The following is a 24,456-nucleotide window of genomic DNA, read 5'->3' as shown; positions in this document are numbered from 1 at the left end:
ACGGGATGGCGGGGGGTTTGGGGGGCGGGGGAGTGTGTTAGCTTCGGGGGCGTGTACAGGGAGGTAAGGCCGAACGGCCGGGCGGAGCAACGTGAGGCGCCGGGAAGCGCGGCCTGACAGGCTGGCAGAGGCGGCGAGGCTTGAAAGGAACGACTCTTTTGATCACAGGTGATTTTCGTTCACTCAGCAGTCCTACAACTTAAAACGAGAGCTGGGCTAAGTAAACAGCAAGCTACACCGTCTTAGAAGTTTAAGTCCCGAGAAGCTACGTAGCCAAGCGGCCCCAAGGGGAACGCCCGCCCCAGCCCCAGTCACGCCCGACCCAACCCCCGTCACGCCCGACGCGCACGGAGAGTTCGAACCCCGTGGCCCCACCCTTCCCAGTGACTCCGCCTCTCAAGAATCTCCGCGAGGTGACCCGGAAGCGGTTGTCAAGCGCCACCGAGGTTGTCAGCTCCTTTTTCCGGTCGGCGTGGTAGGCGAGTGGAGCGTCTGCTGCGTCCGGGCTTCCACCATGAGTGTCCCGGCCTTCATCGACATCAGTGAGGAAGATCAGGTGTGTTCCCGGGCCGCGGGGGACGCCAGGGTGGGGTTGGGGGGAGGCCTTGGGGTGTGAAGGGCCGAGTGGAGGCCGGGCCGGGCGGGAGGGACGCCGCCCCGCGGAGCCGGCTCTAGGGCTGAGAACCGCAGCTCGCTCCTCCGCACGTGGGGTGGAGAGCCCGGGAGGCCGGGCGCGCGTTCGTGGCCTGAAGATACACCAGCCTCCTGGCCGGCGATCCCAGTTCTGGGCCCGAGGCTCCGCTCCAGCTTCCTGGTCGGCGTCAGTACTTTTTCAGTCCGGAGTCACTTCTGACAACACAGTACTGTTTGACTCTTTGGTATCTGCTTCCGTCCCCCAAATGAAACCACATCCGGAATGGGAGGTGGCAAATACTTAGACGGCATAAGCAGAAAGATTATTTTGTACTAAAGATCAAAATGGTGTTAATGGGACCACAAAGGCACCGGTGGCCTATTTTGTACATAGACCATATTTTATATTCTTACTTTGCAAGCAGGAGAGGTCTGTAACCTGAAAATGAAACGTCAGTTCCACCTTCACATTTTGAGGCATACATCTTGTGCGCCGTCCTAACATTTTTTAAATGTTCCGATTGGGGTTTGCACTTATCCCCATAACAAAAGTTAAACTGTAGTTGGTGGGAGTTAAACTAAGCATGAAATGATCTCCAAGTGAATTTTGCAGACTGAAAACTGTTCTATGAAATTGTAAATGTCATCTTGTATTTTTCTGGTGTTCCACTCACATGGGGATTTGGGTTTCCGTAGAAGACAGCGTTGCTGTTCTGACGGACTTTTAGAACTGCGGTGTCATTCACTGCCCACCCCCTCCAGTAACAGTGCAGACCCTGCGCCCTGAAGAGCAAAGCGAAAAAAAGGAAATGAAAGAAATTTTTAAAAATAAGTCTGGGGAAGGAGTTGAGCACAGTTAGGAAGATGTGAACAACAAGGAAAAAAACCATGCCTTATTGGTAATAGAATCCTATTGTTAACGGTTGACTATTAGGTTACTGAAAAAAGGATTTTTTTAACATGGAACAGTATTTGTATATGCAGGAAGTCCTTATTGATCATATTTTAGTTTTAAAGAGTCATTTCTAGTTAGATTTTGCTACTGTTTCCTTGTAATATATCGGTTTCACACTAGACATTCCTTTCAGGTAAATAGGTGATTGCTTTCAGGAGTTTAATTTTGATCAAATTCCCTGTTTAATTAAAGTTGAGAAATGGAGTTGAGAATCCTTGTTTCTTTCCTTTGTTTGTACCAGTTCACAACCACTGCTTTGACCAGTGAGGATGACAGATTAAAAACAATAAATGGTTGAATAGTTATTAGAAAAAGTTCACTTTGTGTCTTCAAAGCAGAAACTGAACAAGTGGCTTCTCTTTTTTTGACAATGTTTTTTCTTTATAGGGAAGTATACTTTCCAGTGATACTTTAATGCTCTCTGGTAGGGTGACTGTTGTTTTATGAAGTCTTGTTTTACTACCAACTCATGAGGTTTCTGTGTTCTTAGCTGAAAGGATAGTATTGTCAGATCTACAGACTTAATACGCTTTTCTTAGGTAGCCAAAACATATTTGTGGGTTTAGAAAATGTGATACCCAGACATTTACTAATGGTATCCTTATCGCTCCATTTTTTAGTTCCTCATTTTATCACCTTAAATACCATTTGCATCTGTGTTTGGTTGTCATACCTACCAATCCCTAAAAGGAACAAGTTATTAAGTATTATATATACACATGAGAATAGAAAATGTCTAAATATGGGATGCATTCCTGTAGACATACTTTTATAAGTCCAAAGGTGCTTTTGGATGAGATAGGAATTTTGCATTTTAAAAGTCTATTTACATACATAATAGATTGAATTTGATACAAATATTCAAGGAAACATTCAAAGGCATCATCTTTTTGCCTTTGTTTCTCAAAATGCTCATCTCAGATAGGTACTCAAACATTTAATTTACAAATGATTATTCTTTTGCCAAGCTAATGTGTTTAACTTTTTAAAGTAGTTGTGTTATGTACCCCTGAGAGCAATAAAGTTTCATTTCTTAAAAACAAACTGGATTTACCAAGTCAGATCCCATGTCCCCTCCGCCCCCAAAGGCTTTGGGTTATATTAGAAAGATTTTTGCTATATCCTGGAATTCAGGCAGAATATAGTGATAGGAGAGAAATTCTGAAGGTGGGCCATGTGGGCCCTAGTGGTCTGTGTAGCCACTACGTATTACAGAGGACATGCTGCGGGACTGTGCTGATGCGGGGGGTAAAGTCATTGTTAAATACGGCACTGATACTTAATTTTTTCAGAAGTAGGACAGAATGGTTTGAGATCTTGTGTTTTGTCATTCATGATCAGTTTTATAGGTAATAGAGCAACCCTCTTTGATTTGACAGGCTGCTGAGCTGCGAGCTTATCTGAAATCGAAAGGAGCTGAAATTTCAGAAGAGAACTCAGAAGGTGGACTTCATATAGATTTAGCTCAGATTATTGAAGCCTGTGATGTATGTCTGAAGGAAGATGATAAAGGTTTGTTTTTAATTTTTTGTAATATTTCTAATAACAAAGAATCTACTTTTTAAATTTTCTTGTGAATTAAATTTGTTTCAGATCCTAGCACTTTTAGGCATTGTTGTTTCTAATCTTTGCACATACTTTCAGTTTATTCTAATCTGTTATACCTGTGAAGTAGGCCCATTTTGAGAAAACATCTTTTTTACATCAGGAATGATTTTTGAGTGTCTTTGCATATGCAAAATACTGATAATTTTAGAATGAAGAAAAAAAAGAAGCACTTTTTCATAAGATTTAGATTAGTATCAAATGGAATATAATAACAACTAATCTAAAAGCCATTTAATTATTTGGCTGATGTCCTGCATACTGAAATGAAATGGGAAATTTTGAAAATTGGGAGTCCTGAAATCTCTAGTTAAGGTTTGAGGTCAAACTTGGTATATGACAAATACCTTATACTCAAAAATTAGTGACCAAACCAGAAAGTAGATACCTTTCATTTCTAAATTTTTCTATTTGTATGTACAAAGTGTTCTTCAGTTGGGAAAGCATCCTAACCTAAGACCTAACCTATAATTTCCACATGATTGAATCATCTTGCCAGTAAAAATTGAAACCATATATATATATATATATATATAGACATGTAAATCAGTTTTGTTTTATTGATTGAAAACCAAATATTAGGTAATAGATTCCTTCTTCAGTAAAATATACAAGTTGTTTTCTGAATGTTCGCTCTACAACAGAGTTGGTTTAGTTTGATTTCATGTATATTTTTAGTACAATGCACACCACTGAAGGAAAAGCAACCTTTAGAACTGTTTTACAGTGGCTAGATCACATCTTTTTAAAGTGTCTTAGCTTAATGGCCTTTGAATACTGGAAATACATATTTAAATGCATTAAGTATTAAAGTATTGCTGTTGTGTTATCCATATACATGTAGATGTTGAAAGTGTGATGAACAGCGTGGTGTCCCTCCTATTGATCCTGGAACCAGAAAAGCAGGAAGCTCTGATTGAAAACCTCTGTGAAAAGCTGGTCAAATTTCGGGAGGGTGAACGCCCATCTCTGAGACTGCAGTTGTAAGTTAAGAAGTGAAAGAGGCTCAGTTTTTCCAGGGATTCTCTTCACATCACTGTCATTTGAAGGTTAAAAGCAAGAATTTTAGAACTTGACTGTCAGCTGTGGCTTTTGTTAGCTGTGTGGCTTCGAACAAGTCATTAAACCTTTTCTGTGGCCCCCTGCCCCTTCCCTCCTTGTATGTGAAGTTATTAATAGTATCTGTCTCTGGTTTGTTAGAGCAGATAATCTCAACTTAATTACCATAGTTATTGATCTCAAACTTTTTTTATTACTTGTTAACCAGGCTAAGCAACCTTTTCCATGGGATGGATAAGAATACTCCTGTAAGATACACAGTATATTGCAGCCTCATTAAAGTGGCAGCGTCTTGTGGGGCCATCCAGTATATTCCAACTGAGCTGGATCAAGTGAGTTATTATGTGGAAACTTGTTCTGTTTATAAGAAATGCAGTTTTATATTATAACTAAAATAAGTAGCAAATATGTTTGTTCTAAATGTTATATATTAAATTATGAAAATTATGTTCAGCCGTATCACTAAATTTTCTCCTTATGTCAATCTCATCATAGGTTAGAAAATGGATTTCTGACTGGAACCTCACTACTGAGAAAAAACACACCCTTTTAAGACTACTTTATGAGGCACTTGTGGATTGTAAGAAAAGGTATTCAGAATTAATATCCTAACTTAACAGGCAAAATGAGTGGTTGAGGGCCGATTTTCAGAGATAGATAGGGTGAATGATTTTTGCTCTGCTTAGTTCTCCATGGAGTTCCTATAAATCTGTTTCTGTAAATTTCACCTATTAAGTTAAAGATAACTGCAAATTTTAAAATAGTTTTACCCCATCTTTTAACTTCTTAAAAAGCAAAACTTGCTTTTGTTCTAAAAATGGTACATCTGTTAATCCCAAAGCTGTTGGTAAGACTATATAAAGTTATTTAATGGTGCTTTGATGTCTTAGTACAGAGTAGTGCCATAGCTTTTGTTTAATAGTGGTGAGGGTCTATGAGTTTCCACAGTCAGAGTCTCTTATAAACAATGCCCCCCAGTTGAAACTTTGCAAAGACTGTATGAAATGAGTATCTATTAGGTTTCTTCAAGATCTTCGGTTTCTAATGCTTGTGTACAGCCCAGCAAACTTCATTTCCAAAATATTATTCTTTTATATACCCAGAAGTAATCACTGTTCAGTTTAGTTTTATTGCAGTTTTTATATTCGTTTGCAGTGCTAGGGTGTTGAATATGTTAGAGAGGATCAACAAGATTAGTATGTTTCTATTATGTTAAAAGAATGTAGTTTTTTTTGCAGACTATTTAAATTTAACAAAAAATTGTATTTTTGTTTTGAAAGCTGGAACACTTAATTATAAAAGATAAGCAGGGCATCTTGCATTAATAACCTGTTTTTTTCTAAAGCAGTACTTACTATCTTATTATATGCTGGCACTCTGTGGCAGCATTCCAGCCAGTTGTCAATAAAGTGGGAAGGCTTGGTAGTTTATAACAGAGACCATTTCAAATGGGGGGGGGGGGGCAGGGAGCATAAAAACAGTTGGACAAATAATCTATATTTTAATCCACACTTATACAGGCAGTGGAGTCAGACTACTGGCATTCAAATCTTGGCTTCCCTATTTGTAGGAACTTACAGAAGTTACTTACCATCTATGTACCTCAGTTTCCACCTTTGAAGTAGAAATACAAGTACTTAGCTCAAAGGTTTGTCAAAAAGATTAAAGATAGTATACACAAAGTTTTTAAAACAGTGGCTTAACTATTGAGAAAACACTTAGTAAATGTTGGATTTATTCCTGTCACTATCCTTTTCATTTTTTTTCAAGCTTGCTTTTAAGAAGTTAGTCTGTAATCTGGTACAGTAAATTAAAAAGATGACTGTTGTTTCCTTCTGTCCAGTGCTTATCACAGATGATTACTACTCATTGGATGATTTTTGTAATTGCTGTTTACTAGGTCCTTAGTCTGTTATATGTACTAAGGAAATAACTGAAATAATGTTCTCAAGAATTCCAAAGCTGATTATCAGAGAAATTGAGATAGGACATGAGTGCCCATCTTAGCTCTCCTAGGCATATCCTGATGTTAACATCAGAAGTTTTATCTGCAGCATTTGTCACAGATGATCACCTATTCCTTATTTTTTAAAAATATTTTTTTAGATTTAATGGGGTAACAGTTAATATTATATAATTTCAGGTATACAATTTATAATACAACATCTGCATATTTTATTATTGCTCACCGTTCAAAATCTAGTCTCCTTCTGTCACTATGTATTTGACTTCCTTTTCTCTCATCTTTGCCCCCCAAACCCTCTTTCTCCTGTGGTAACCTCCATTTCGTTGTCTGTATCTGTGCGTTTGTTTTTTTGTTTATATGTTTGTTTTGCATGTTTATGTGTTGCTTTTCCTTTTATATCCCACATAAAAGTGAAAATATGGTTCTTGTCCTTTTCTGTTTGACTTAGCATAATACTCTTAAGGGCCACCTATGTTGTTGAAAATAGCAATATTTCATTTTTTATGACTAAGTAGTATTCCTTTGTGTATATGTACCACGTCATCTTTATCCAATCATCTGTCAAAGGACACTTAGGTTATTTCCATGTCTTGACTATTTTGAATAATGCTGCAATAAACATAAGGGTATGGATAAGTGTTTTCAAAGTTTTCAGGTAAATACCCAGGAGAGGGATTGCTGGTACATGTAGTAGTTCTGTTGTTAATATGAGGAACCTCCATACTGTTTCCATAGTGGCTGCACTAGTTTACATTCCTACCAGCAGTGTAGAAGGTTTCCCTCTTAACATCCTTTCCATCGTTTATTTCTTGTCTTTTTTTTTAAATTTTATTTATTTTTAGAGAGAGGGGAAGAGAAGGGAGTAAGAGAGAAAGGAAAACATCAGTGTGACAGAGAAACATCAATTGGTTGCCTCTTGTACATACCCTGACCAGGGACTGAACCCACAACCCAGGCCAGTGCCCTGACTGTGAATCAAACTGGTGACATTGGGCTTTGCCGGATGATGCCCAACTAACTGAGCCATGCTGGTCAGAGCACTTATTTCTTGTCTCATTGATACTGGCCAGTCTCACAGGTACGAGGTGGTATCTTGTGTGGTTTAGATGTGCATTTTCCTTAATAATAGTGATTACATTCAACACTTTGATTTATTGCATTATTGTGTATGGTGTTAGCATTCTGGTTTCATTCTTTTGCATGTGGCTTTTCAGTTTTCTCAACACCATTTATTGAGGAGACTTTTCTTTCTCCATTGAATGTTTTTGGCTCCTCTGTCAAAACTTAGGTATGTGTGGGTTTATTTGTGGACTGAATTCTGTTCCATCAGTCTGTGTGTGTCTGTTTTTGTGTTTCCACCCCTTCACTTTGAGTTGTGTTTGCCTTTGTAGCTGAGATGGGTCTCCCGAAGGCAACATATAGTTTGTTCCCATTTTTTAAACACATCCCACTACTCCCTGCTTTTTGATTGGTGAGTTCAGTCTGTTTACATTTAGGGTGATTATTGATACATGAGGACTTACAACAGCCATTTTATCTTTTCTGGTAGCTCTGTTTCTTCTTTGTTTCCTTTCCCTTGAGTTTCTACTGGTAGCTCTGTTTCTTCTTTGTTTCCTTTCCCTTGAGTTTCTATTTTAGGTTTTTTTCTCTCATTTTCCTCCTTTTTTTAATGTTATGTATCTTAGCTCTCTTTTTATACTATTCATTCATTTCCAAGTTTCAGTTGTTGTATCTTTTTTTTAAGTGCTTTTTTCCCCTTTAACCTTTATAAATGTTTGAGCCCCTATCCTGAAATAGGGATGCAGTGTCCTGTTTTTGTCAGTCATCTTACTCAGAGTTTGTATACTTTTGTCATTTTGTTTCGGGTAGAAGAGCACCTTTCAGCATTCTTATAATACAGGTCTTGTGGTAAATTCCCTTAGCCTTTATTTGTCTGAGAAAAGTCTTGATTTCCTTCGTATCTAAAAAATAACTTTGGTGGATGTATTATTCTTGACTGGTGGTTTTTCTCTTTTAGTATTTTGAATACCTCATTTCACTCTCTCCTTCAGTAAGGTTTCTACTGAAAAATCTGATCATAATCTAATGGGCTTTTCTTTGTAGGATACAATCTTTTTTACCCTGGCTATCTTAAGAGTATTTTGTCATTAACTGTTGACAGTTTTAATATAATGTGTCTTAGAAAAGGTCCTTTTGCATTAAGATAATTAGGTATTGTCACCTTTTTAAATTTGAGGGTCCAGCTCTTTCCAAAGGTTTGGGAAGTTCTCATCAATTATTTGTTTGAATAGGCTCTCTGTTTTCTTCTCTCTCTCTTCTTGTATTACCCATTATTCTTATGTTGCTCTTACTAATGAAATCAGATAGTTCTCAGCATTTTTTCATTTTTTGCTGAGTTCTTGCTCTTTTGCCACCTGAGTCATTTCTAGATTTCTGTCTTCAAGCTCACTGATACTCTCTTCCATCTGGTCTGCTCCGTTTCCAGTATTCTCTGTTCATTCTTTACATGATTTATTAAGTTTTTCAGCTCCAGAATTTTTTTTATAGTTTCTTCGGCAAAGTACACCTTTTGCTTGTTGATTTTTTTCCTGATTCCCCTGAATTGCCTTTCTGAGTTTTCTTGCATCTTGAATTCTCTTGTCATTTAAATTACAGTCTTCCATGTCTTTGAGTTTAGTTTCTGGAGACTTCATTTTCTTTCTGAGCTACCTTTTTATCCTGGTTATTCATGGCATTGCACTTGATGGATTATTTCTCTACCTGGGCATTTGAGGTAGTAAACTCTTCTTTTTAAAGTATTGCTTTGCTCCTAACAATTCAGCAGGTTGATAAGTAGCAGCCTTTCATTTGTTTTCCAGTAGATGGTGCTATAGCACCAGTTTTTGTTTTCTCTTACCTGTGCTGCTGGCACCTCCAGGATCTTGTTGGGAGGGTGTTGCATGGGTGGTGGAAAATGTCTCTTTATATCCAGATCATCTCAGGCTCAAGACACCACCCTTGTGGTGGGCGTGGTGGGCGTGGTGGGCATGGTGGGCAGTGGGACTCCAGCCTGCAAGTTCCCGGAGCTGCCTCGCTGTAGCCAGAGGTTGCTAGCCTCATCGTGCCGTCTGTGGCATCTCTGCTGCCTCTCCCGGGTTCTACTGATGAGGGGTGGGAGTGTTACGATTCTGCGGCTTGACCTTCTTGTTAGTAGTGGTGGCTGCCACTCCCAGCTGCCAGATTGCCGTGCTCCATCTCTGCCCCCATCATCGATACAGCCCCAGTGGACACCAGCTACTCAGGCCGGAATGTTGCTTGTCCCTCCGGGCTGCCCTGTGAGGGCTGCAGCCGAGCTCCTTCACCACGACCACACCAGCAGCGCTGGGCAGGTGCCAGGCTGCGCCTGTGGCCCCTGTGCCTGTCCTTCCCCTGTCCCACCACCCCCGCTGCTTCCAGTTTGCCTGCATGTCAATGTCTCCACGCGTGGTTCTCTCAGACATGAATTATGGTTGCCTGACTTGTAACTTTAAGGGGATAAATTAAGGGGACACTTCACTCCACCATGAGGCTGACATCACTATCGTTTTATTATTGAAACACTTTCTTCAGAGGACTTTTAGCACTCCTCTTTCTTGATTCTTTTATTTCATTAACAACTCCTAACTTTGGAGTTTCTTCTTGTCTCCTATAAACATTGGAATAGCTCAGTCCTGGGACTTTTCAGCTCTGTTACATTCATTACCTCTCCATGCTGTTTGTGGTTTTTTGCTGTGATTATGAAGGAGGCTGAGTGCCCAGAGCGTTTGAGTGGGACAGTTCTTTGTATTGTTGGATTGTTAAGTTCACTGCAGCACCAGGGCGCCCCTGCCCTCACCCACTAAGATGCCACTCGGTGCTTTCCAGTTATTACAACAACCGTGGCGGCTCCGGTGCATTTCTGCAGGCCCCGGGTGGCTCCCTGCGGCAGCCGGTGCAGCCTGAGTGCTCTCATTCAGTCTCCTGCCTTCACGTACCATCTGGATGCTAAGGATTTTCACATGTTTATCTCCTGTATTTCACCCCTGAACTCCAACTATTTGTTCCTGTTTATTGTCTTCATTCAGATACACAAAAGTCATCTTAAACTTGACATTTGCAGAAGTGAACCATTGAGTTTTCCTTCTAAATCTGCTCCTTTCCAACTCAGGAAATGACATTTCTAATGCTTCTCGTTTTTCAAAACCAAAACCTGGGGTTTATACTTGATTTCTCCCGTCTTATTCCCCACATCAAATCCTGTGAGTGCTAAGAAATCTAAAATTAGACCAACTTCTCACTTTCCATTGCTACGAGGTGGTCAGAGCTATCCTTATCTCTTACTTGGACTACTGAAGTATTCTCTTAACCAGTCTGTTTGGGGCTTTGCGCCCCTACAGGATGTTCTTAACATAGCTGGCAGTTCTGTTTAAAATGGAAGATCAGATGATGCTTCCTCTCTACTCAGAACCCTCCGGTGGCTTCATTCACAGTAAAAGGCAAAGCCAGCTCCACAGTCTTGGCACTGGCAGTTCTTCCTGGAGCACAGTTCTCGCAGGTGTCCGTGAAACCTGCTCAGTTGTTGTCCTGGCAGAAGAGCCCTCACTGGTGGCTGCCTTTATGTATAAAAACATTCCCCGTCCTCTGCTTTTTTTCCCCTTGCATCTATTGCTAACAGACATAGTATATTTTTATGTTTATTATTTGTTGGCCCCCACTAGAATGTAAGTTTCGTCTGGGCAGGGCCTTTGTTTTGTTCAGGACTAGAACAGTGTCTGATGCTGGAAGGCACTTAATATATATTTGTTGAAAGAATGACAGTTTCTAAAATATAAACATGTTGCAAAAACAGTGGCTACAAGAAGGATAGATGCAAACGATGTGAAGTGGTTAGTGGAACTAGGGTGTATGCCCTTCCGAAGGCATTTCGATTAAAATATTTTAAAACATTTTGCAAGTATAAGATTCCTGACTTGGTTTTCTGATGTTGTGAAAGTTACTCCCTTTATTCTACACTCTGCAACCCCAGTGATTTAGTGAAACAAGGATTTTAGCATGTCATTCTTTACATTTTCATTTTCTTTACGGTAAAATACAAAACTCTTAGTGTGGTGTGTAAGTCCTTTCTGACATGGGCTCCCACCTACTGCTGTAGCGTGGGCTTGCCATTTTTGTATGCGCCTGTGACAGACTAGAAAACCTCTGCTTTGTTTTTGTGGGTATTCCCTCTCTGCCACTGGCTCCCGCTTCTTCTTGGTTATCACAGCCTGCACTTAGAGAACATTAGTTACAAAAGCGCCACACCCTTTCCCTGGCTGGACCAGGCACTGGCACCTGGTTTTGAATGACCTACATACTATGAATTGTTTTTACATTTTTAAATGGTGGAGGGAAACATTTTTGTGAATAGTAATATTTCATGACATGGTTACTGTATGAAATTCAAATTTCAGTGTCCATACAATTTTATTGGAATGTAGCCATACTTATTGTCTGGCTGCTTTTGTCAAGACTTCAGTAGATAGAGCAAAAGGCCGTAAGGCCCACAGAGCCTAAATATTTACTGTTGAAACTTCACAGAAAGTTTACCTACCATTGGGATCTAGACTTCCACTCAACTTGGTTTCTCTGCCTGAAATGCTCCCATGTTTAGGTTAGGTGCCCTCCTTCTACGGTGCCCTCTACTTTTGTCATGGCACCTAACACCCTTTGTTTAAAGGCATGCCATGTTATATAAGCTGTTGAAAACTAGGAACCTTGTCTGTCAACCACTGTATTCCCAAGGTGTTTGGCACATAATGTGCCTAAATGGGTGATTGTACCCACACTTAGGGAACTAAAAGACGTTGATTATTTAAATGCTGAATTACTGTCATGCTGCTAATGTAAATTTTAAGGTTTGGTTTTTGCCAAAGTACACCAAAAAATTTTTCCCCCCTGTTTCTATATAGAATTCTGAGATTTGCCTTGCCCTTTTAGTAAAAATGGGTGCCCCTTCATGATTTTTATACATGTTGGCGGTTGATGAGTGCAAATTGTTTAACATTCTCTTGAACTCTATTATATGACACATACGTATACTTTAAGTGGATTATTTGATCTTTGTGAATTCAGACCTCTTTAGCTGGTAAGATATACTAGATTAAAGTGTACTGTGGCTGTTAAAATGGAACAGTGTACCTGCACTTCAAGTGTGGCACAAGAATGACTGAGGAGTAAAACATAGTTTTTCTTAAGTTTTTTTTCTTTGAATTCTACCCATTATGTTACTACATTTAAGATGCTGGTTACCACCTAACCGCTTCTATAATTCTGTAGTTTAATAAATGATAGTTTTGTAGGAAATTTCAGAATATAATTTAACTTTTTAAAATAAATTATGGGCCTGGCTGGTGTGGCTCAGTTGGTTGGAGTGTCATACCACAGACCAAAAGGTGGCAGGTTTGATTCTCGGTCAGGGCACATACCTGGGTTGTGGGTTCGGTCCCTGGTTGGAGCACATGTGGGAGGCAACCAATCCATGTTTCTCTCACATTAGTATTTCTTCCCCCCGCCCCCACCACTATTCTCTCTGGAATAAGTTAAATAAATAAATCATATAGTTCTTAACTGACTTTTATCCAGGTTAAATCCCGATGTGGGGAGGGAAAAGCACTTTTACAAAATGAAAAAAGGAAAAACTATTCTACTTAGCAAAGCTGTATATAACTGGCTGAAGATTCATCAGTCTGTGAGAAGAAATGAAGGGTGAAGATAAATATTTTCTAAGAGTCAAAATTGATCATCTGGATAATTTTGAGGATATTTTGCTTGGAAGAATATCTTTAGTAGAGTTATTTAAACGGTTAGTGTAGTTCAACTTTGGCCATACTGTCCTAACAATTTCAGTTATTTTATATACTTTAGATTTAAGTTTACATGTTTTTTTCTTCAGAGAGAGAGAGAGAGAGACAGTTCACCTGCTCATTTTATGTAAAGTAACCTCTTCTGTCTCTGCTTTTGCTACACCATTGCATCACCATTTACTTCCTTGGTGGCATGCACTTATTAGTTGTTATGTTTCCTTAGTTGTCATCCTTTCCTACTAGAAGGAAAGTTCCATGACTATTCCCATAGAGAGAGATCTAATCTCTCTTGGTCACCATTGTATGCACCATCAGCACAGTACTTGGCATAGTAAATAATTTTGAATGAATGAGTGACAATGATGATATTCTGAAATCCTTAAAGCAGTATTTCTTTTTAGTGATGCTGCTTCAAAAGTCATGGTCGAATTGCTAGGAAGTTACACGGAGGACAATGCTTCCCAGGCTCGAGTTGATGCCCACAGGTAATGTATAACGCGTCATTCTAATGACAGCTATCAGCAGCTTAGAGCCGGTGACGGCCTTCAGTCATTTAACTGGAATCATGTCTGCACCCAGCAGTGATCCAAAGCCTTTGATACTTTGTGCGCCTTGGTGATTCTAATGGCAGTACTAAAATTCAAGATGTAATATTGAAGGAACCCCATACTATACGTGAACTAGCCACATAGTGTCTGCTGTTTGGGTATTGCTGGCATGGGGTGAAAATCCCAACCTGAATGATAGAATCGAATTTTAGGTCATTTTTCTTATTATGGTGTGTAGGTGAGGAAAAGTTGTTGGCTTGCTAAAAACAAATGATGATAACTTACAGGGTTATTGCTTCACAAGGAACCTGTAGTGTTGGCTGAAAGGAGAGTTAATAGAAGAGATCTTTGCCGTCGGACTGCCTGCATTCAAATAATCCAACACTTAATTCACCCATACTGGGCGGGTTCTTTTTGAGCCTGTTGTCATTCACAAAATGGGCATGATAACACTATATGTCTCACAGGATATTGTGAGGATTAAATGAGTTAATGCATATAAAGCACCTGCCTTTGTGTCTGGCATGTGATAAGATGCTGCAGCTGTTTTATTTATTCTTTGATTATTTTATAGTACTTTTCAGCTATGTTTTTGTCTACAACTATTATTTTATTTTAAGTCAGATATACTTGATAATTTGTTGACCTGTTTTAACCCCAGTCTTCCAGCTTTTCTTACACTGTGTATATTGAAGTCTCAGATAGTTTACTGAAATAAATGTATTGCATCCTGCAAACTCAGTGAAACATACCTGAATTTCAAGACTCTTGAGTTTGGATTTCTGTTTTCTAATTAAGGTGTATTGTACGAGCATTGAAAGATCCAAATGCATTTCTTTTTGACCATCTTCTTACTTTAAAACCAGTCAAGTTTTTGGAAGGCGAGCTTATTCATGATGTAAGTAGTTTATCTTTAATGTGAAAAATGTTCTCTTTTCCTAAATTTAACATACTGAAGCAGAACTCTTTTTCTTTGAATGAATGAACTCTTTACTCTGTGTTAAGGATCATGACTATTAGATCTGCAAAGAGAACTATTTATTCTTCTTATATCAGGAACAGACTGAAATTCGGACCAGCTTTTCTCTAACCACTGACCACAATTCTGTTCTTTCTCCTTTTCCTTCATCTCTTCATTTGCCTGGCCATTATGAACTTAGATAATACAGATTTCTTTTTAGTATATAATGTTAGCTAGCCCCAGGTAAGAAGATAAATCTGATACTTAAAAACACATTAACACCCTTTTCAAGTGCAACTATAATTATGTTTTTGATTATTTTCCATTTGTACTATGCCATTACCACCATGTTTAGAGCTTACTGTACAAGGGGGGACCCAAAAAAACAGAACTTATTTATAAAAAATTGTGTATTTATTCTTACATGTTTAAACTTCAGTCACCTTCAAAGTACTATCCATTTGATGCAGTCCACCTATTGAGACGTTTTTCCACTGCTCAAAATAGTTTTTGAACTTGTCGATTTTGATGCCTTCCAGTGCTTTTGCCATTTTTGTTTCACCTCTTCCACATCAGCAAAATGTTTCCTTTTGAGAACTTTTTTCATCTGGGAAAACAAAAAAAAGTCGCTCAGGGTGAGATCAGATGAATAGGGAGGGTGGGTCTCAGGGGTCCTGCTGTTTTTGGCCAAAAGCTGCTGAACACTCAGCACAGTGTGGGCAGCCGTGCTCGTAAATCACCCACCATGAAATGGGCCCACGCATTGAAAGAGTCCTCAAAAAAAATTCACTGAAGCCAAACGCAGCCTCTCACAACAACGCCAGCTGGTACATTGATACAGGTGGGTTCCTAGAACACTCACCTAAGTGGGGGAAGCCTGTACCACCAGAGGCCCGTCCGGAAGATAATTCCAGGGGGGTTTTGGGTCTCCCCTCCTACTGACTGACTTTCTCACATAAGTTAGTCTTTTGTTAAATAAATGGTTTAGGTGGTAATTTGATCAAAGATTGAAATATCAGTACTGAAAGAAATAGTCATTGCTGGGAGTTAGTGTCTTAAAAATATCTTGAGCTATAAATCTTAATTCTTTATTGAATATTGTATCTACTTTTTGTCTCTATAGCTCTTAACCATATTTGTGAGTGCCAAATTGGCATCATATGTCAAGTTTTATCAGAATAATAAAGACTTCATAGATTCACTTGGTAAGTTTTGGGTTTATTCTTTGGCCGGGTAGAGATGGGAATGTGCTATTTTAGAACTGTTTTGTACTGTGAGATCCAGCATATACGGCCTAATGTGTAGATTACCCTAATCGGTGTTGTAGAAGGGATAGCAACAAACGTGGGTGGGCAGTTGAAAAGATTTCTCAGAATCAGAAACCAAAAAGGGATAGGATGTAGCACTTGTGATAGAAAGAGCATAAAACTAGGAGTCAGAAAACCCCGGGCATTTTCTCCTCTCCGTAAGAGCTTGTTGGATCTTAGACCCTTCCAACTCTACTCTGCCATGATTCCCTGAGGTCAAGTCCTGGTAAGAGCAGGTGTTTGGAGATGACTTAGTATTAATAGTTCCACTGAGACATGTGTTTTTAAAAATTTTGGAATGAGGGATGGAGCAGAAAAGCAATTTAAAGGATCACCATTACTTTGGTCATAATTTTAGAAGTACCCATTTTAAGAGCTGACAAAAAGCAATTAAACGTACTTTATTGTTTAAAATAATTTTGAGAGCAATTTTACAAATTATTTGCAAAACACCTTACTCCTTATTCATATGCATGGTGATTTATATTTTTGGTGCTTTTTTTAAAAAGCCAGCCACATAATTGCAACAAACAGTTTTTTCCCCCTCTAATAAAGTATTTTATGTTTGGTGCATACCCCTAATCCCAAATTAACAAGTTATAAAAAATATGGTATTGCTAAGTATATCTGAGTGAAGGTGTAGATGGGATAAAAATGGAGTTGTAGTGATTTTACATGATAGGAGAAACTTTCCTAACTACAGTTTGTTGAAGACAACAAAGTATTAAGTCATAGCTTTGTGATTTTGCCTTTTGAGTTTCTTTCTAGAACATCAGAGCTCAGTAAATGTCTGTGAAAATGAATCTTTTTCTCATTGAGCATACTCCATATGTATTCGGTATTTTCCTTCTCGAGCATGTCTTTAACATGCTAAAATTACAAAGAGAAAACTTAGAAAATCTGTAGTTGAACAGGTTTAAATTGTCCTAAAACTACCAGTTTTTGAGCGTGAAGGCAACTCTGAAACTAAGGTGCTTTGTTTTCCTACGAGGTAATAATCAAAATACATGATATATTTTTCATATTAAAATTGAATTGTTAGTCTTCCTGGTTGTTTGAAACATAAAGAATACATTTATAATCTACTTTGATTATACCGTTAGTTCTCAATGTAGTAATCATTAATTCCTGTCACCTGTAAACTTTGTGCAGCCATTGGAATTGAGCAAGATTGAATTATTCTTAACATAATAAGGCATTTGAAATACACCAAGATAAAGTAGATGCAAGTGTGTTTGTGTAGAATGCTTTGCCAGGTGCACTAGACCCAGAAAACCACATTCTGTCCCAGTTAATTTGTTTTGTGGCATGAAGCTATGTGATGGAATGTTAATGTCAGCAACCTCTTTATTTACTCACCAAGGAAAAAGGAGTAGTAATTAACACTTTGACACTCCCCCATTGATGTGTAATTGACTGTTTCAAAGGAGCACTGGTTCATAAGCTATTGCATGCATTAAAATTACGTTTTCTATATTGCCGCATTTTAAGGCAAGGGTCAGTGACAATGCAGAAATTGCTCAATGATGCACATTTTTTTATTACTGCATTAAGGTTTTGACATATTAGTAATGAATAAATGTTTCCATAAAATTAGATTTTTTTATAACTTTAAAATTGAAATATGGCACAGAACACTGTGACTTCCTCTTTGAAGGTAATGTTCTACTTTCATGAAATAAAGCACAGCTTCTTGAAGTCTTTAACTCATACTTCACTGGCTTAATAGCTTGATTTTGAGAGCAGGAGTCCTAAAGGCTTTAAGATTGGTGATTTGTTTTGAAGTAGTGACTTTAAACCAATTTGAAATGTTTTTAAACACAGGTTCCCCTGTGTTTGATAGATAATGGTTTTACATAATTTACTCTAGAAATTATTTTATGCTTGTAACTGCACAAAGAGAAGCAGTAAAATAAATTTTATTTCAAGAGTATTTGAGGAGTTTCTGTCATTTGAACACATTAAAAGGGAATTACATATGCCCACAGACATGGGAATATTAAGGAATTTTCTTGTATATGCAAATATTGAGAAAAATCTTTAGTATTCTCTGTGACAGGAAAAACATATTTCTAATTTATTGTGCCAACTGGAAATCAGATCATTTTGCCTTTTGTTTTGTGAACATCTATGGAAAATTAGCTCTTTTTATTAGAAATTTGTTTGTAAAAGATGCTTTGAGGAAAACATCTTACTGAATGTGTATATTTTTAGTGTTAGATATATTAGAAATTTATTAAGGCTTAAAGTCTGGTTACAAATGTCAAGGTTCCACAGGTGGCAACAGTTTATCAAAAACACTTTGTTTTATTAACACTGACAAATTGGGCTAACAGTAGCATTATCTTGTGTCATCTGAATTGCCCTAACATGTCCACATATAATCTGGTGTTATCCAGTTGCTACCTTCTTGCTTCAGAAAGTTAATCAGCATCTAATTTTCATTTGTTAATTAGCATTAATGTGCACTAATTAATTTCTTGATGCTTGTAGATTTCCATTAAACCTGGTTAGCAGTACTTACTTGGGTTACTCATTCATTTGAGTTATGATGATGATGTTTTTGTTGAATCTGTGCCAAATAGAAAGCCTGCATCATAATTACAGCTAATTAACAGACTATTATGTGCTATATTAATGGATTTCCCTAGTCATCTGATAATATATGAACGTTGCATATTTCAGATTATTTATGGAGTGTTTAGGGAGAACTTTTTAACGATACAAACTTGAGGCTCGTAATTATTACAGCTTAATCGATCATTTGCTGAGTTTACATAATTTAAAAGTTCAGAAAAAGGGGATATGTAATTCTAGATTAATTTTAGAAACGTGTTTTTACAATTAATAAGTTGGCATGTTATATTTCAGCTTCTATTTAGGAACAAATGAAACACTTGGATATTTAAAATATTTGTATTTCTGGTCATTTATTTTGATGTTGAGAGTACGTTTATTAAACCTGGGGACAATGAAACAAGGACGGACCTAGGATAGAAGCAGCAACAGGCGATCCCAGGCTGGGCTGCTTTGGCTCACCGGGAAGTCAGAGAAAGGGGGACCTTGGAAACAGGTTCAGGGGATTAGCTCAGGACAAGCAGCCACTGCTTATTGCTCCCCTGGTTGCAAGTCTCTTGGCGGTCCCTTAGAGTTCAGGAGATGCAGGCCTGAGAGGGAAGGAGGGGCAAAGGGGAGGGTGCGCTAGTCACCTCTTTTATAAATGAACCTATTTTCAAGGCCTGGTACTGCAACTTCATGACTGTCAGTCGTTTAATTTCTTCACTCCTCAATTTTATTGTTTTTTAAAGTGACAGGATCAGGACCAAGCAATTTGAGTTTCCTTTTAGGACTAACAATTGTTTTTGATATGAAGAATTGTAATAGCATGTTGCATTACAAGTTATATGGCAAAAATTTCAATTATCTATATAGTTTCCTACTTATGTCTTTTAAAGAACTAGTATCCTCATTAATGTTACTGTTTAATTTTTTTCTACTACTAATCATTTTAGCCTGTAAATGTTACATGATAAACACTTTTACAGGTTTGACTTCTTTTATAACTGAATGCATTTAAAAATATTTTAAAACTCCATGTTTACCAGTAAAACACAGAACAAGTTATAAGTAGATAAGGAGCCCTTTGTTTAAAGAGATCTATTAGTAAAAATAAGCTTTAACAATGCAATTAAGTAAAAATTTTCTTATGAAATATTTTCTACATTTTATCTCCTAAAATGTATAAATATTTTAAAAGAGATAAGCTTTTAGAGCCTAAAACTACCATTTTATAGCCCATTCTTAACTTTGGATCTATTACCTATGGTACTGTAGTAATAAAGAAATGTAGTTCTGCCCTGGCCCAGTAGCTCAGTTTATTATAGCATCATCCCAGTGTGCCGAGGTTGTGGACTCAACCCCCAGTCAGGGCACATACAAGGACCAACCAATGACTGCACGCATAGGTGGAACAACAAATCAGTGTTTTTCTCTTTCTCCCCTCTTCCTCCATCCCTCTCTAAAATCAATTAATAAAAATTAAAATAAATGTAGTTCTAGAAAAATAATTTTAAAACTCCATAATTATGGGGTCAGTTTATGGTTTGAAAAATATAAGCTTTGTCAAAATTACTCTATGTAAAGTATTCAAACACATTGACTTCCACAATTTAACACAAGAGTTGTAATTGTGTAGCTCTTTTATTAAGTTGATAACTTTAATTAAACGTCATTCCTATGTTGTCATTCAGGACTATTACATGAACAAAATATGGCAAAAATGAGACTACTTACTTTTATGGGAATGGCAGTGGAAAATAAAGAAATTTCTTTTGATACAATGCAACAGGAACTTCAGATTGGAGCTGATGATGTTGAAGCATTTGTTATTGATGGTAAGGCAATTAGAACATTTTCATTTTTTCCTATATGTTTTTTACTCCATGGAGTGTAAGGATTTTAATCTTGAAACTAAGCCTTATGCTAACAAAGCTAGATTCTTTATAGCAAGTGTGTATATTTAGTAGATTATCAGATTGTAATAGTAGAGTGAAAATTCAACTGAAATATAAATTGCTGTGTGGTTTTTGCTGTTTGTTGTATCCCTTGAAGTCATATAGAACAAAGGCCTTTAGGTGATATACCAGTAGTGGTTAAGAGCCTAGATTTCTCTATCAGACCTGGGTTTGAGACCAGGTCTTCCTACATGAAACAGGAATATAGAAGTAATTTGTAGTCGTGAGGGTTAAATGAATTAATACAGGTGAAGTACTTAGCCCCAGTGCCTGGCAAATGTTAGCCATTACCAGTTTTTTATGATTGGCCTAGAAACAGGACTGTCTTCTACAACAGTTGTGTTATAAAGTGATTTAACTGTTAATCAGGGCTTTTTTCCTGAGCCTTTTAAGTTTGAAAGTTGGAGGGATTGTACAATTAAGATTAATAAAATGAACAAAACTGTTGACATGGTTTCTAATGCTTTAAGTCTTAAACATACCTAAAAAGAAGTATTTTATTAGGAAATTAGTCCACCTCTGCCATGTATGATTGTAGAGGAGAACATCTGGAATTCTTAATGAAAACTCTACGTGGTAGTTGATAGAGACTGGCCCAGCAACTATAGGATAAATAAATGCTTGACCTTCCTCTTGGTTGTATCATGTCGCTGTGCTTACTATTAGAATTAAAGAGCCAGTTTGTAAAATAATGTTGAAACACTGTGAAGTTTTATTATGGCTTACTTGGTTACAATTTCATACCTTAAGCTGGGTTTTGGTGTGGTTTTTTCTTTTGGAATTTTCCATGTAACATATCATGTAAAATAATCTTTTTTCAGCAGTGAAAACTAAAATGGTGTATTGCAAAATTGATCAGACCCAGAGAAAAGTAGTTGTCAGGTAAGACATTTAATATTTTACAGCATGTTGTAGAACGATTTAGTTTGTTCTGATTATTTCACTTACATGTTTAGAGAACCAAGGTGGTGTTCTTATCAGTTGACTGTAGTTAAACAGTTGCTATTTATCATAATTTTATTAAAGTTCAGACTGAATGTGATTAGCTTATTTAATGAAAGAGTCCTATTTTCCAGCACATTTCATTTAATGGCTCAGCATTGGCTAGAATACTAATGACTTTTGTGTCTGGTTTATGTAGTTCAGGAACATAGAAGGTTCAGGATCAATATGGTAAAGTTTTTTTTTTTTTAATGTAAGATTCTAATTTTTCTGTTAGTTGTAAATTGTCTTTTATGTATATTTAACCTTGCTTTTGATTAGATATAAGTGTGTAGTATTATAAAAGAATACCAGGGGATAAAAAAGGTTGACTAATAACTTTTTAATTTTTCAATTTTTAGTCATAGCACACATCGGACATTTGGAAAACAGCAATGGCAACAGCTGTATGACACACTCAATGCCTGGAAACAAAACTTGAACAAAGTGAAAAACAGCCTTTTGAGTCTTTCTGACACCTGAATTTTTATGCTATAATTTTTTTCTTTTTGAGGAAAAATATCTAAATGATAGTAAAACATTGTAAGCTGAAATTTGACTACAGTCTGAATATTTATTGTCTCAAATTCAAAAGAAAGTAAAAGAAATCACACTCTTCAGAGGATATAAAGTAATAAGTTACAAAGGGTCACTGTATCGTGTATATAAAACTCAAGTTGTGTTCTATGAGGAAGGGTTTTGAAGGTGCAGCAAGAGCTTTGATGAAAGACTATATGAAGGAAAGACATTTAAGGGCAATTGGATGCTAACAGCAAACTTTTCGGTCATGAAGCATTTTCTAAGCAAAAACATAGTAGTAGTAGTAACTTCACCACATCACAAAAAGTTGGAAAAGTGAGCAGTACATCTGTGAAACAACTTTCAATGTAACAGTCATTTTGCTCTCGTCAAAGCCATGTCAAGCCACCACTACACCACTGCAGGCATTATTTTAATCTGTTTTTTCCAACATCTCTTCTGCTTTTCTTTTTTTAGATCGGTTGTCATTTTCTAATGCTAGGTACTTTTCAATTTCATTTATTTGATTTGTTAGCAGGCTCTGCCAGTCATCTTCCCCAGTAGAAGACACATTTAAATCAATGGTGTTTTTAGTCCTGACAGCCTGAAAATGGCTTTGTAGATTCGAGGTCAGAGGCTTTGTGTTCACCTAGGAAAGACCAAACTTGTTTTACCACTGAAATTATTACTCCTATTCTAAACACCCATCAACTAAAGAGCTTCAAGAACATCCTTAAACTTTTGCAATTATGAGCATGTGATAATGCCACCATTTTCTTGGCTAATTTCCAGTACTACCTAAGTAATTTTGGCACCAAAAAACTATAAAATGTGAATTTGTAGGCTTATGTATAAGCAGCTTTTCAAGATCTTTTAATATATTCCAGAAATACCGCAGATGTTCCCTAAAAGGTCTTGAGATTACATTGAAAGAGAAGATATTTAAAACAGGGAGATAAAAATTTGTATCGTCTTCTACTCCCCTCCCATCCCAAACATGTCTATGTTTTGTATCGTCTGTAAAAACAAGGGAAAAATTAAAAATGCTAACAGAAGTAAACTACCATATAAAAACTGCCTTTTACTCCATGTTCCTCTCATGCTTTAGAGCACCATTTTTGGAGAAACAAGAGGGAGCAATGCAGTATTTGGAAGTTGGTATGTTTACAAAGCACTGTATTGGGTCATACTTATTTATAATAACTGTGCTAAAAATGTTTCTCATTTTAAGGGGTTTTTTTTTTCCTGGTAATAAAATACTGGAAATTTACAAAATAGAGAAAAGTATAAAGTAACTAAAAATCAGTAATCCACCATCCAGAGAGACTTGTCAACACTTTGGTACTGCTTGCTGCTGTTCTTCTTTCTCTATTTTTAGTATAATCAATCAGTCATTCTCTAGAATTTTATCTTTGTTTTTTCCTCTGAGCTGTTTCCTAGGTGATTAAAATTTCTCACAAATTTATTGTAAGTGGTTGCAAAATATTCCCCTTTATGGATGTTTGGTAATTTAACTATCTCCCAATTGAATGTTTATGTGAATGTATCCCTATCAAATAAATTTGACTTAATTTCTTGGGAAAAAAAACCCAAAACTTTGAGAGTGTTTACAGATTACCAGATAAAACCCCCTGTTAAAAGGGGAGTGTGTTAGATTTTAGAATTAGGGAACAGGATAAGAATTACATTAAAATTACCCAAGATTCCAACCACCATTAAACATTTTGATGTAAATACACATTTTAAAAATTTGAATCACATACATTTTCTATGTTAAGAATTTTTAGGGAGGGAGCCAACGAACAATGCAGTCCAATTTAAACATTTTTATTATGTATAATTATGTATAATACATAATAAAATGTTTTTATATATAAATATAATTTTATATATAATTTTAAATATATATTATATATTTTTATATATCATTTTTTAGCATACCCCGTATTAAAAGTCTGTCCGGGAGTGGCGCTGTGGCAGGCGTGGCTCAGTTGATTGGGCATGGCCCCACAAAGCGGTACCTGGTTCAGTTCCTGGTTGGGGCACATGGGTGGGTTGTGGGTTCAGTCCTGGTTGGGGAATGTACGAGAGGCAACTGGGTAGATGTTTCTCTCCCTTTCTTCCACCCTTCCCTTCTCAAATAAAATCTTAAAAAATCATGGTTCCTTTATATTCCATGTTTCATAATTTAATATACTGTTGGATATTAAGTTGTTTGAAAACATTTATTGGTATAAACAAGGCTATGATGAAAAATCATTTGTTCATAAATCTTTGAAGATCTCTGAATATTGCTTTATGTTAAATCTTTTACAGTTGTGTTGGTAAAGTGGCATGTTCATAACATCCCTTTTAAAATTTTGTGTATTTATTTTTAAAGACATGGGAAGAAAGGGAAAGAAAAAAACAAAGTGTGAAACATTGATGGGCTGCCTCTTGCACATGCCCTAACTGGGGAACTAAACTGCAACCTGGGCCATGTGTTCTGACTGAGAATCGAACCAGCGACTGTTCACTTTGTGCAACAACGTCCAACCAAATGAGCCACACAAGTCAGGGCATTGTCATT

General features: G+C 37.1%; 2 protein-coding genes across 2 annotated transcripts in view; one reads left to right on the top strand and one right to left on the bottom strand.

Moving 5' to 3' along the window:
* The first annotated feature begins 426 nt into the window (after positions 1-426).
* On the top strand, positions 427-21,922 carry EIF3M (eukaryotic translation initiation factor 3 subunit M). Its single transcript, XM_054585960.1, has 11 exons — positions 427-556; positions 2,968-3,100; positions 4,038-4,176; positions 4,461-4,584; positions 4,748-4,842; positions 13,459-13,542; positions 14,404-14,503; positions 15,690-15,771; positions 20,124-20,267; positions 21,209-21,269; positions 21,731-21,922. Exons 1-11 carry the CDS (start codon positions 515-517, stop codon positions 21,849-21,851), a joined length of 1,125 nt encoding a protein of 374 aa, XP_054441935.1. The 5' UTR covers positions 427-514; the 3' UTR covers positions 21,852-21,922.
* A 364-nt stretch (positions 21,923-22,286) lies between these two features.
* CCDC73 (coiled-coil domain containing 73) overlaps positions 22,287-24,456 on the bottom strand; it is a 79,936-nt gene continuing 77,766 nt past the window's right edge. Inside the window, exon 17 of the mRNA XM_054585959.1 lies at positions 22,287-22,536. Coding sequence (XP_054441934.1) covers positions 22,321-22,536 — 216 coding nt within the window. The 3' untranslated portion in view covers positions 22,287-22,320. The remainder of the gene's footprint in view (positions 22,537-24,456) is intronic.

Source organism: Pteronotus mesoamericanus, unplaced genomic scaffold (assembly GCF_021234165.1).
Source record: "Pteronotus mesoamericanus isolate MK-2021 breed Mesoamerican mustached bat unplaced genomic scaffold, CSHL_Meso_final contig_90, whole genome shotgun sequence".
Lineage (NCBI taxonomy): Eukaryota > Metazoa > Chordata > Mammalia > Chiroptera > Mormoopidae > Pteronotus > Pteronotus mesoamericanus.
This window is presented reverse-complemented; position numbering and strand designations above follow the sequence as displayed.